At 34.2% G+C, this 12,467-nt stretch overlaps 1 protein-coding gene and 1 pseudogene across 1 annotated transcript; both read left to right on the top strand.

The window, feature by feature from the left end:
• Positions 1-4,792: 4,792 nt before the first annotated feature.
• LOC116172472 lies at positions 4,793-7,624 on the top strand. Its single transcript, XM_031489693.1, has 3 exons — positions 4,793-4,999; positions 5,432-5,667; positions 5,715-7,624. Exons 1-3 carry the CDS (start codon positions 4,966-4,968, stop codon positions 6,186-6,188), a joined length of 744 nt encoding a protein of 247 aa, XP_031345553.1. The 5' UTR covers positions 4,793-4,965; the 3' UTR covers positions 6,189-7,624.
• LOC116172471 lies at positions 6,516-9,773 on the top strand (annotated as a pseudogene).
• Positions 9,774-12,467: the final 2,694 nt, after the last annotated feature.

The following is a 12,467-nucleotide window of genomic DNA, read 5'->3' as shown; positions in this document are numbered from 1 at the left end:
ATCACAGAAATAACAAACGTTGACAGAATGCTGTCTTGACGAGAGTTAAAACGAAGATGCCAAATGTTACAAGCGTTAGTGCTCTCGAGATGGCGCATACAGCTTTCCTCGTCTTCAGTGACCATACAAACAGTGGCGACAATAGAACCCCTCCGTCATCGAAAATTCAAACTAGAAGCAGGCAACACACAATATGACATGCGTTGCGTATAACCATTGAATTATACAATATTATATACACAGTTATTATAGCGTCGTATGATACTGTGATACCAAGTGATGTATTTATTAAGCAGTAGACATAGGGATTTACGTGTATTGGTTTTCCTTGTGTCTGTCTACTTTTAAAATGACAAAATTTTTTCTAAAGGGGGTCTAATTTTATGCTACCAAAACAACTTAAAACAAAATATATAGATCTGGCTGTCATATTAATTCATTTGAATATTGTTGTTGGGATTCACAGAAAATAAATTTTTTGCGCACCTTAAACTGTTACCGGCACTATATCTATTGATAATATAAACTTTTTCTTCAGTTCAATACATCGCATACGAACGAGAATAAAAATACAGAAACCAAACCAACAATATTCAAATTAATTAATATGACAGCCAGATCTTTATTTGTTTTAAAAGTTATTTTTGTTGCATAAAATTAGGCGCCCTTCAGTAGAGATGTTGTCATTTAATAGTATATTAAGTATGGAGAACGGTAAGGGATTTTTACCGTTCGAAGACAATTGTTTGGAGGAGGAGCGGAGCGACGACTCCAATTATTGTCTGAGAACGGTAACCCTTAACGTTCGACGTGCTTATAACATTTTTTGCGCGATCGAAATTAAAATTATTCAACCAATATAAATATGCACTAAGAAATTAACGAGCAGAATAAATCGAAATGATCGAAGTGGTATGGTGTACATAACTAGGTAACCAGTTTAAATGTCAAAATTGAAATTAATAATTTCATAAAATTGTGCATGTGTCTGATGTAGTTTGCTAGCTTTGCACTTCCTTTATGACTTTATGAGCCAGGTATTTGCCGGTGGCCGAATGGTATGTCGAAGATTAAATTAAAGATTAAATGTAATGTAAGACTGTTAACATTGAACTGATTGTTTTTAAAAAGGCGTCGGTAAGTATTTTTGCTGTTCTGTTTTCAGATCGGTAAGTAATTTTGGCGTCGTCGTAATCATAGCAACTGGTAAATTCCACTTACTGTCATGGAAACACACATGGTAAATAGTCAGAAATGACCGATCGCGCAAAAAAGTCTAATAAGGAAAAACAATACACCTAAACTCCTATGTCTACTTCTTAATATATATCACTGTATATATGGCCGCCGGTCTCAATCTTAGGCTATGAAATTACCTTTCTTTCATAGTCCAACTAAATTATAAGCAATCAAAAATTAGACACATTGTCACCACTGTCGTATAAAGTCACTCTGTAATCCCTTCTAATACGTCGCGCGGACGTCTCAAGTTTGTGGTTGTTAAGCACACTAAAGAACGCGCTTCGGTGTGTGTTTGCCTATTTAAATCAATGTAAGCGAAAAAGGTGCGGCGCGCGCCCTATGGCAACTGGAGAAAAATAATATAAACGCGGTACTCTCGACAGACTCTTGAATCTCCTTAGCAGTAGGCTCAAACGAGATAGCACGAACAGGTCAAGTACAACACATCTACGATCAATTCGAGCAAATCAACTCGTAAAATGGTAAATTGCATGTACAGGGTGGGCCATAATTTTTGCACTTTTGTAAATTTATTATTTACAACAGGCTTGCGCCCAATTACAGAATGTCTAGCAGTCACTAGCACAGTGATCTTTTTAGAGGTGCCTCTGCCATGAAACAAAAAAGTATACATTGTATTCAAATAATCGCATTAATCTATTACTTTCAGCATTACCCATTACTTTTAAATTCGCAAGAATGCAGAAATAATTTTTGGTTATTTTTCTGCGTCCTCAGTCCTGCGTGGGTACTCTGCGGCGGCGCAGCGTAAGCAAAATATAAAAAATCCCACTATTCATTCATGTATGCATGATGCAATAATGATTGGTGCAATCTCCGCCGTGCCTGTGGCCATTGTATTTTTATTCTTATTCACGTTTCGTTGTATTGACAGTTATTTTGAAAAATTAATATTTATTAAATGCACCTACTGAATTTTCTTAACTTAGGCGTCCCAATAATGTCCGCGTTCTAATGTCTGCGTCCTAATGTCTGCATGGGTCACCCACCTACCAAGGAAAATCTCACGCCAGTTCTAAAATTTGATTTTGCGCACGCGCAGTGCCAACTTTTTTATTTATGGAAACATTTAAAAATTCGATACATATGCGGTTGGAACGGCAGTTTTAAAATTTAGGTTTGCGCATGCGCAGTTCCAACTTTCTTATTTAGAAAAGCATTAAAATGAAATTCTTCTAATAAACTGAAATTGAAGTAGAACGTCAAAAATGAATTGCACATGTGCAACGCTATATTTCATATTTGTGGCCGGATTTTTACGATTTTAACAGAAGTTGCATCTTACAAATGGGAAATGAATGCAAGTGGAAATGCACTTTATGTAAATCGTTTACGATTACTTTTTAACTTGTTTTTATTGTTTGCTAAACATGTTGCCTCGATGTTTTTAAATCATGATGAACATTGATATTGTATACTTAGGGTATACTTGGTGTTACATATAAGAAAGTAAAAAAATTGAGTGGTAGAGGGAATCAAAATAATCACTTTTTCTAAATACATCGAGGGTCTAACGTGTTTTATTTGGGAGCCACCCCCAAAAAAGTGGTGAACTTTGCCTTCCTTGTTTAATTTTTTTTTCAGCAACCGTAAGAGTTACAAAGACCGGTGGCACGTCTCGGCGGAGTGCTCGGCAAGTGTAATTGAGCCTTTATCTCAATTTTCATTTCATTGTGGCTGTTTATATTACTTTACCTCTATTGGTGAATGGTGCTTTCTATATTCAAGAATTACTGTGTTGTGTGACCCTGGCGATTAGAAGCGACATAATTTTACACATTGCTGCTATCCGCTTTATGTAAAAACACTTACAAATTTAGCGTGCGAATTCTATTCGTTTGTATTCAATTAAGCAACAAACTTTGTACCATTCTACGTTCAAATGGCCTTTTAAATTAGGACTTGAATAAAATATCACAATTATTTCCTATGTAAAATTCACACAAGTCATGGATAAGTATATATTTTTATTACAAATAGGTAGGTATATTAATAAATTTGGTCTTCCTAAAAACGCTTCATTTAGAATAATCTGAATCTTTAGAATCCGCAGATACCCAGAATGTTCTTCACTCTGTAGTCTGATTATTTTCTGTAGAACCATTAGAATCCTTTGAATCGTCAAATATTCTTCATACAATTTTTTTAGACTTTAGAGTTGTCTTAAAACCTTCTCACACTCTGGATCTTTTTGTCAGCAAATGTATTAAATAAGTTGAGGCAACATTTGAAGAAATTTTCATTATCAGGCCACTATGAGCAAGAGATAACTCGTTGAAATGAGGTATAGGTTAATAGGTAACCTGTTATAGAAACACAATTTACTAATCTAGGTTATTTTGTAATTTTAACTACTTAGTGTTTCATTTTCCTTCTATTTTTACTTTACTTGTTCCGTGTACAGACGGGAACCCTGACCGCAGATGACACTGCGCGTCTTAAGAGGCGACTAATCAATTGCATGTCTGGCACAACCTGATTGGAAAAGTAGAATGTTCTACGAAATTTAAAACAATAGTAAGCGCGATGAGTGAGTACTTAGTAGACTGTGAATATTGAAAGTAGGAAGGTAGGACAAAACTTAGGTTAGGTAGGTTGGCATTGTTACTTTCAACCATTTTGCGCGGTGGTTGCAATGAAGGTAGGTATAGACTCATCAAATTTCTACGCTGGTGGTGGACGATATCTCTTTATTTTTCACCTTCTTTGGTATTCTCGCAGTCTACGAGATTGGGTTTGGGCGTAGTAGTCAAAGGATTTGCATCTTAATTTCATACTCTGTTGTACCTATAAGGAATTTGCCCTAATAATAAAAATTCAAATTATAGTCTTTGTTTTACGAAGTTTCCCCAAAGAGTATTATGGTTACTCTTTGGTTTCCCTAGAGTTCTTTATGGGGACGATTTAAGTCTATTGGTATGGGATTACGACATACAGAGCGCGTTGAAGAAACTTTCCTCTGATTGGTTGGCATCTTTTTTTTTAATCAGTTTTGAGTTTGTTCTATTTGTTTTTGAAGTAAAAATTCAGATTGCTACAGGTATACAAGTACATACATGCTCTAGACCAGTGTAGTATCTACCTAATGTTAGGAATATAAAAAAATAAAAAAAGACGTTTGCCAATCTAATAGTCGTATAAGAAAATCGAAATTCGGTAAAAAAAATCTCCGACTCACGGAAGAGGTTCCAAACTTATGGAGTATGGAGTATTTTGTCATTAAATGTCCGAAAACGAATGAAGGTGTACTAATAGAGTAATAGACATATGAGTTTGTTCTTCAAGAAAAAAAAAGAGGCGCTATCACAAAGATCTGATGGATTTTTGAGTTCATTAGTTTAGTACCTAAGTATTTCTAAATGAAATTGCTTCAAATAAGTATGGATTTCACTCTTACTTACTAAAATTTTCAAATGAATATTTTTTAAGGATCTACACCAGTTCAAAGAGCTTCAAAACAACTTCCTTCCGGCATTGATTAACTGTGTATACATATAATGCTTCCGCCAGGCCGACTTTGATTTCGACTCGAACTTACGTGGGACGACTTTGCCTTGTAGAAGTATGAATAAAAAATTAATCACGGTGCGCCGATTCTGATGCCTCGTTTATGGAGACTTATATTTCATTGCGGTCGTTGTGCTTAACGGTGCGGTCCATCCGTTCATTTTCTTATTTTGAGGGTTACTTAGGTTACTTACTATGAGTGCTATTTTTCCAGTAATTAGCGACGATGGTAAGCAAACTTGTATTTAAATATTGTACAGTTCATTAAACAAAATTAAGTAAAATAAAAACAATTTTGACTTTGACCTACATACTTAATAATCTAGTTACACAATTTATATAGCAACTTATGTACATTTTAAGCCTATAATCACAATTATCTGTATACTTATATTAGTTTGATCAATCGAATCGGATTAAAATTTGAAAAACATTATTTGACTTACGCAAAACACATACCTTAAATAAAATGCAGACCATCAACCTACAAACTTTGTTTATTCATTTAATAAAGAACGTTAGGTACAAACCATTGAATTATTCAATGGTACAACTAAATTTATCGGTGGCGTTGCGTAGAACCCAGAGGCCTCAAACCTTGGCGCAGAATGCCCACCAAATCCAAGTCTTAAAACCTCCATTTTTTATAATCTTATTCCAGGTTTATTGGAATATTTACCCGTTACTGCAACAAACCTTGAAGGTGCCATTGATGTAATACGCAAATCGTTCTTCATCGACGAAGCAGTATGCAAAGCCGTCGAAGTGTCGACTAACCCGGAAGCTGCGAAAGAATTGGAAGAATTATGTTACGCGAACGCGAAAGATGGAGTGTCCTTACTTGCGGTTGAAAGAAGCACCGGACGAGCCGTCGGGGCGCTGTTCAATAAACTGCAAGTATGCTGACTGACTGAAGTACTTATGGGTTTTTATAAACTTTTTAGGTGAAAAACGACGTGGAGGACACTTTTTTTTCAACGTTTGCGGCAAATTGTAAACATGCAAGCTCGAAGGCTTTGGTAGAATTTATGATTACTGTTGATGAAGAGGCCGACCTATTTGAGATATCCCAAGCGGATTGTTTGCTCGAAATGGTATTTATAGCGGTTTTACCAGGCTACAGAGGCCGTGGAATTGGATTAAAATTGTTCGAAATAACCATTGGTATTGCAAGAGCTTTATTTAATGGAAAGAATGTAAAAACACCTCTCAATGAACAGGACTTACCTATTGGACCTATTCCAAAGGGCGTCTGTTGTATTCTTACATCTAAATACAGTCAAACACTTGGAAGGCAGTTAAATCTATCTATTGCAAAAAAAATAAGTTACGAGAAATTCACTTTTGAAGGGAAAACCTTCGCTGAAAGGCTTGGACCAGAATATCCGAGTACAACTGCGGAGTACCTAACGTTTTAGTAATGCACATGAAGCATATAGCAAACAGTAATGTTATTAGTTTAAATAAACAATTTTACCTACCTATGATTTGTTAACGGCGCATATTATTAATAATCGATTTCATTTAAATCTCACATTCAAACTATACCTACATATAAAATGCTCTAGAATCTTCCAAAAAATATTCATGTGGGATTCAGAAACTCTTGTGTCGACACAAAAAGTGTATCAAATAGGTTAACACATAGGTAGGTACCAAATGTGGTCGATTGTGAACTTTCGATATGATGTCCGTAATGTTATCTAAATTTCCCACATGTTATAGGTGAGTCAAACTATTTTGGAAGGGTGAAACGGCATATAAAGACTGATTCAAATTCGAGGGTCACCATGGGGATCTGGCGGAAACTGTAAGATATAGATAGGTAGTTTAAATTTCAGTTGCGTATTTTGATGCTTAAAATATGCCGGGAACTGAAAAAATTCCGACTACTTTCGGAGATAGGTACCCGGAAAAAAACGAAATTTTGCAAAATCTTTTTTATTTTTTATTTAAACAGAAATAAATGACACATTATTATGGCCACTTTTATCTCTCTACAAGATGCTAGTTTTAAATTTTATGTCTGACGTTTCGTCACCGGTTAACCACCATCAACTTTTTCTTATGGAAGTCATTTTTACTTTTTGTGTCATATTTGATAGAGCATTTTTGATGATTTCAAAACTATGAACATCACTATTTTTAAATATTGTTACAATTTAAAGTTACAGCATTTCCTGGAACTTAAACTTAAAGGTGTCTATATTTTTTTTATTTGTTAGTATAGGTACGTATCCTACAAGATTGATAACCAAAATGGTTTGGTGAACACTTTTTTGTAAAGTAATCTGATAGTTTGCTTAATTTAATACTCTGCTGTACAAGAAATGTGAACGTTTTTTTAATTTTGTTTTTTTATAAAATGCGTGTCGGCATAACTGAATTTTTTAAAAAATATATATAAAACAAGCTTTATCTACTTAGTCATGAATCAATTGAAAGATTGAATTAGACCGTGAAAAAAGTGCCTTAACCTATATTTGAAATAGGGAGGCTTGGAATATTTAAACAGGTATGTGGTTTTTTTTTAAAATGTACTCAAGCTGCTCTTGATGATAAATAGTGGGAGGGGGCCGCGAGCTCTGGGGGTGTAAAAAACGTTTGTCTGAATAGCGTAGCACTGCAAATGAGTGTTGGAAATCTTTCGGTACTGCAGTCTGTTTGATTTTAGTTGTCACAGCGGATATCTCGGTTACTGTTAGATATATGGCAAAATGTTATAGAAGAAAAGTTGTTTCACATTTAATTTTGTATTATTTATTACCTACAGTCAAAAAATGGGACAACCTTCGTCGCATAATGTGGTGGCGTCATCGTTTTTGTTTGTTTAAATAAAATGAACTACTTTATGTATATGCATTTTGTTTTACTAAAAAAGTGAGATTAAATTATTGTTATTTTTTGTTGCAGCTATCCTAAATGCAATTTATTACTATTGATAAAAGCCAAGTTTTGCATGGACACATCTTAGGGGGTTATCTTGCCATAGCCTCGTTTTTTTAAACATTATAGACATTGATTTTGTACGCAGTCAAAAGTCATCGCGGCAAAGATTCTTCTAATCTAGGTTTGGAGTCCTATTATACAGGCGAACAACTTATTACATTCCGGTTCCACCGCGTAACCGTCCATTTTTGTATTTTGAGGCCACTATGAGTGCTATTTTTCCAGTAATTAGTGACGATGGTAAGAAAACCTATGTTTAAATATTGCCGTTAAATAAAAATTGATAATCAAATAAAAGCGATCTTGACTTTGACCTTTGCTCAATAACCTATGGCTTTGATCTTTTTTTAAATAAAAATATGTTACTTAGGTATGAAAAAATAGACACAAATAACAAAATCTTTGGGACGCCACCCAGGTATATGATATTCCATATACTTCACCATTAATGACACGCATCATAAAATTCCTAAATCCTAAATCTAAACATTCCTAAATTACCATTTTACAACTCAACGGGAACCAATATCTACTACGCTAGGCTTCCGTATTTTTATTTTCGTTCGTGTGCGATGTATTCAACCAAAGAGTATAATACTCTTTGATTCAACTGAAGAAAAAGTAGCGTAAGAGCTTTATTTTCTGTGAAACCAAAGCAACAATATTCAAATTAAGTAATACGACAGCCAGATCTTTATTTGTTTTAAGAAGTTATTTTGGATGCATAAAATTAGAAGAGATTTTGTCATTTAAAAAACATAAAGACAACAATACATGTAAATCCCTATGTGTACTTCTTAATAAATATCACTGTATGTAGGTACTACATTGCACAGGGTGGAACACTTCAGACAGGTTGTAAGTCATTCAATTTAAAATGCATTTACCTATATTCATTATTTTTACCGCATTTTTGAAAAAAATAGACTATTACATTCGTTATGGCTGGCTGTCTGGCTAGTTAGCCGGTTGTCCGGTTGAAATCTCATCAGCAAATACAAATAGCTAGAGACTTCAAATTTTTACTACAAGCTTTCTGTTATATGTCGATGTGCATCAGGTTCTAGTTATTTCGAGCTAGATTACTTGTGAGATCGATAAGTTTGAACTTTGGTAATAAAATACTGATGTCTACTACCAAAAATGCGCACTAATCATACCTTTGCTAATTTATAATAAGCAGATATCTCTTTATATAGGTTTATTGGAATATTTTCCTGTTACTGCGACAACCCTTGAAGGCGCCATCGATGTAATGCGAAAATCGTTCTTTATTGACGAAGCGGCATGCAAAGCCGTCAAATTGTCGACTAATCCGGAAGCGGCGAAAGAATTGGAAGAATTATGTCACATCAACGCGAAAGATGGAGTGTCCTTAATAGCAGTTGAAACTTGAAAGAACCACCGGGTTGACTGTCGGGGTGGTCTTCAATAAACTGCACGTATGTTGACTGATTTAAGTACTTAGATATATCTATGGGTAGAAACTTTTTAGGTGAAAAGCGCCGTGGAAGACAATTGTTTTTTAGAGTTTGCGTCAAATTGTAAATATTCAAGTTCGAGGACTTTGGTACAATTTATGAATGCTATTGATGCCGAAGCCGACCTGTTTAAGATAACCAAAGCGGATTGTCTGCTCGAAATGGTATACATGGCCGTATTACCAGCGTACAGAGGCCGTGGCATTGGATTAAAATTTTCCGAAATAACTCTTGGCATTGCAAAAGCGTTATTTAATGGAAACAACAATGTGAAAACACCTATCAATGAAGAGGACTTGCCTATCGGACCCATTCCAAAGGGTGTCTGTTGTATTCTTACATCTAAGAACAGTCAAACACTCGGAAGGAAGTTCAACTTATCTATTGCAAAAGAAATAAGTTATGAGAAATACACTTTTGAAGGAAAAACCTTGGCTGAACAGCTTGGACCGGGTTATACCAGGCCAACTGTGGCGTACCTTACATTTTAGGAATGCACATCAGGCAATAGTAAACATGTTGTAAACAGTAATATAATATAATAATGTTTTTTTCGTTTAAGCATAATAAATCAATGGTTTAAATGAACATTATAGTATTTTACATTATTAGCCAGGTAAGTGAGTTTTTACTGGCGATAGGAGAAGTTGACTGGCGAGCCGTTAGGCGAGCCTGTCATCTCCTAGAGCCAGTAAAAACTATTACCTGGCGTATAATGTACAATATTTTATTTGTTACTCATTTGTAAACAATAGTAAACGTAAATAATTAGTTCTTAAATTGATCTTGAAGAAATGTCTAAAATATCATGTTATCCATGTAACAGAGACTTCGCATTAATTCTGGCCAATGAAATTACTAGATTACTAACTTGTAAAATTTTTACAGGTCTGCTGTCAGTTTTACAAGTCTGCTGTCAGTTTTACAAGTCAGTAGTGTTTAAAAATGACGTTTACCCGTTTGCGTTTTGTCTTGTTAATCAACGTTTACAACTGAGTAACAAATAAAATTGATTTACAAGAAGTGTACAATATCAAATAATGAAATCACACATGCCCAATGTGTGTTCGAATAAAATTACGTACCTTGTACCTACCCAGAGACTTGCTATAACCATTGAATTTATAACTATCAGAAGCGCGGATCCCATATAACAGTTTGTGACCATGTGCCAACTGGCCGCCGCTAGGAGCAGTTCGATCGTTTGAAAGTCCGTGGGCGATCGAAAGTGGAGCGTTACATTGACATTAGATGGCAGCATTACAAACCATTTATTTTGACCATTCGAATATTTTCCTTTTTAATCGTCAGATGTCAGGAACTCCGGATGTTTTTTGTGTTATCATTGGAATGGTTTTATAAATAGGATTGGAATGTTCTAAAAATAGATCCCTTAAGAAGCATTGCGTAAATTTGTAATGTAAATAATAATACATTTAGACGAACGAAGCTTGCAGTCCTTGTCCTTGAAGGAATGCAATTTCATACATTCTATTCACAGGCAGTAAAATAGGCAGGTTCCACATTTTTACTGAAAGCGGGAGATTTTGTTATTAAAAAATGTTTAATATCACCATTAAACAGGAAAGGGCGCTGGCCAAATATTAGAGAAATAGTTAATTGGGAAAGAAAGTAGGATTAAGAAATAAAATTACATTGCATTATTTGTAAATGATGAATAACAGATTGCAATTAATTTGCCAATTGTTGTATAAAATTTTATACAACAATTGGCAAATTAATTGCAATCTGTTAATTGCAAATTGAAAACTAACCTAGTCAATGTTGTGTGCAAATTGTCCTCATTTACAAATAATGCAATGTAATTTTATTTCTTAATCCTACTTTCTTTCCCAATTAACTATTTCTCTAATATTTGGCCAGCGCCCTTTCCTGTTTAATGGTGATATTAAACAAAAAACGATCAAAAAAAATTTTAAGGCAAAATATTGTCCGTTGCAAGCAGGCAGCTACATCATTTCCACATTCACATTTGATAACTAAATTTCGCGAATCAGCTTTTTTTATAACCATGCAGCATTGTGCACAAATAAATCGGTCCCAGTTTACGTGAATTCGTATACCTACTAGAGCTGAGCGATAAATGAAATTGTTATCGATTTCGATAAGTCTGTTCAGTCTGATAATTATCGATTAATCATTAATTGATAACTATCGATAATTATCGATAACTTTAATCACTTATCGTTAACTTTCGATAATAATCGACAATTATCGATAAATCGTAAGGCTAATTTTCGATAATGATCGATAACGTTTGATAATTATCGATAACTTTTTATAATTATCGATAACTTTTGAAAATAATTAATAATGATTGTTAGCTGCTGATAATAATCGATTATTATTGCCACGAAAATTGTCTATCTCTGATATTTATCGATTAATAAATAAGTAGCGGAAATTATCAAGAGAAAACTATCGATACCTACTTTTTCATAAATCTCATCGATATATATTCTCAATCGATATATTACATCATCCATGCGTACACTCGCTAACATTTTTGTTTTTTTGGTATTGATATTGCGAAAGATAATTTAAATAAAACAGGATCTTTTGATGCTCAAGTTGTCTGAAATCAAAGGTGATCAAGTGGACGATAATCCTCAAAAATGAGTACAGCAGTAGGTTGTGAATTGTGATCATATGGCAACTCAACAATGCTCTTACATCGCTTTTGTTGGAAGTAAACTGGTATACCTAAACATTGAAAAGTTTATGTCGTTAAAAATTCTCTCGATAATTATCTATCTTAATAGTTTAGTTGTGAGATTAATCGATAGATTATCGGTAATTATAGGTTTATCGACCAATCCTATCCAATCCAACATTTTCGATAAATTACACCGGTCTACAGTATTTTTGCGCATGGGACATATAACCTTATTTTTATTGCTTCTATAGCCACAAATAAGAATTAGAACAAAAAATGGTTATGTATTTGTTTTTGTGTGAAAAAAATGCAAAAAACCAAAAAATAAAAATACCTATAGAATCCTACTTACATAGGCATGATTTATTAAATGGTAACGTTTCTACATTTATAATTTGTTTATCTTAGAGTCTAAATGTTTAAAAATGGAACAGTTTTGCTGTTTTTGTCATGTTCAACTGAATCTGATCTTCCATCATGCTTCCAACTTCCTGGCCTTGGGAAGGTGCCTAAGTTCCATTGTCTCGAGAAAGTGTTGTCCTTATTCCGAATAAGCTCCCATATTATCCTTAAATTGATCTAAATGAGAA

This window comes from Photinus pyralis, unplaced genomic scaffold (genome assembly GCF_008802855.1).
Source record: "Photinus pyralis isolate 1611_PpyrPB1 unplaced genomic scaffold, Ppyr1.3 Ppyr1.4_LG5, whole genome shotgun sequence".
NCBI classification, from domain to species: domain Eukaryota; kingdom Metazoa; phylum Arthropoda; class Insecta; order Coleoptera; family Lampyridae; genus Photinus; species Photinus pyralis.
The sequence above is the reverse complement of the archived record's forward strand: the minus strand, read 5'-3'. Positions and strand labels throughout refer to the sequence as shown.

Coding starts and splice junctions, on each gene's coding strand:
- LOC116172472 (XM_031489693.1), top strand. CDS start 4,966: ATGAGTGCTATTTTTCCAGTAATTAGCGACGATG. Junction 5,000..5,431: donor TCCAGTAATTAGCGACGATG/GTAAGCAAACTT, acceptor ATCTTATTCCAG/GTTTATTGGAATATTTACCC. Junction 5,668..5,714: donor CGCTGTTCAATAAACTGCAA/GTATGCTGACTG, acceptor TAAACTTTTTAG/GTGAAAAACGACGTGGAGGA.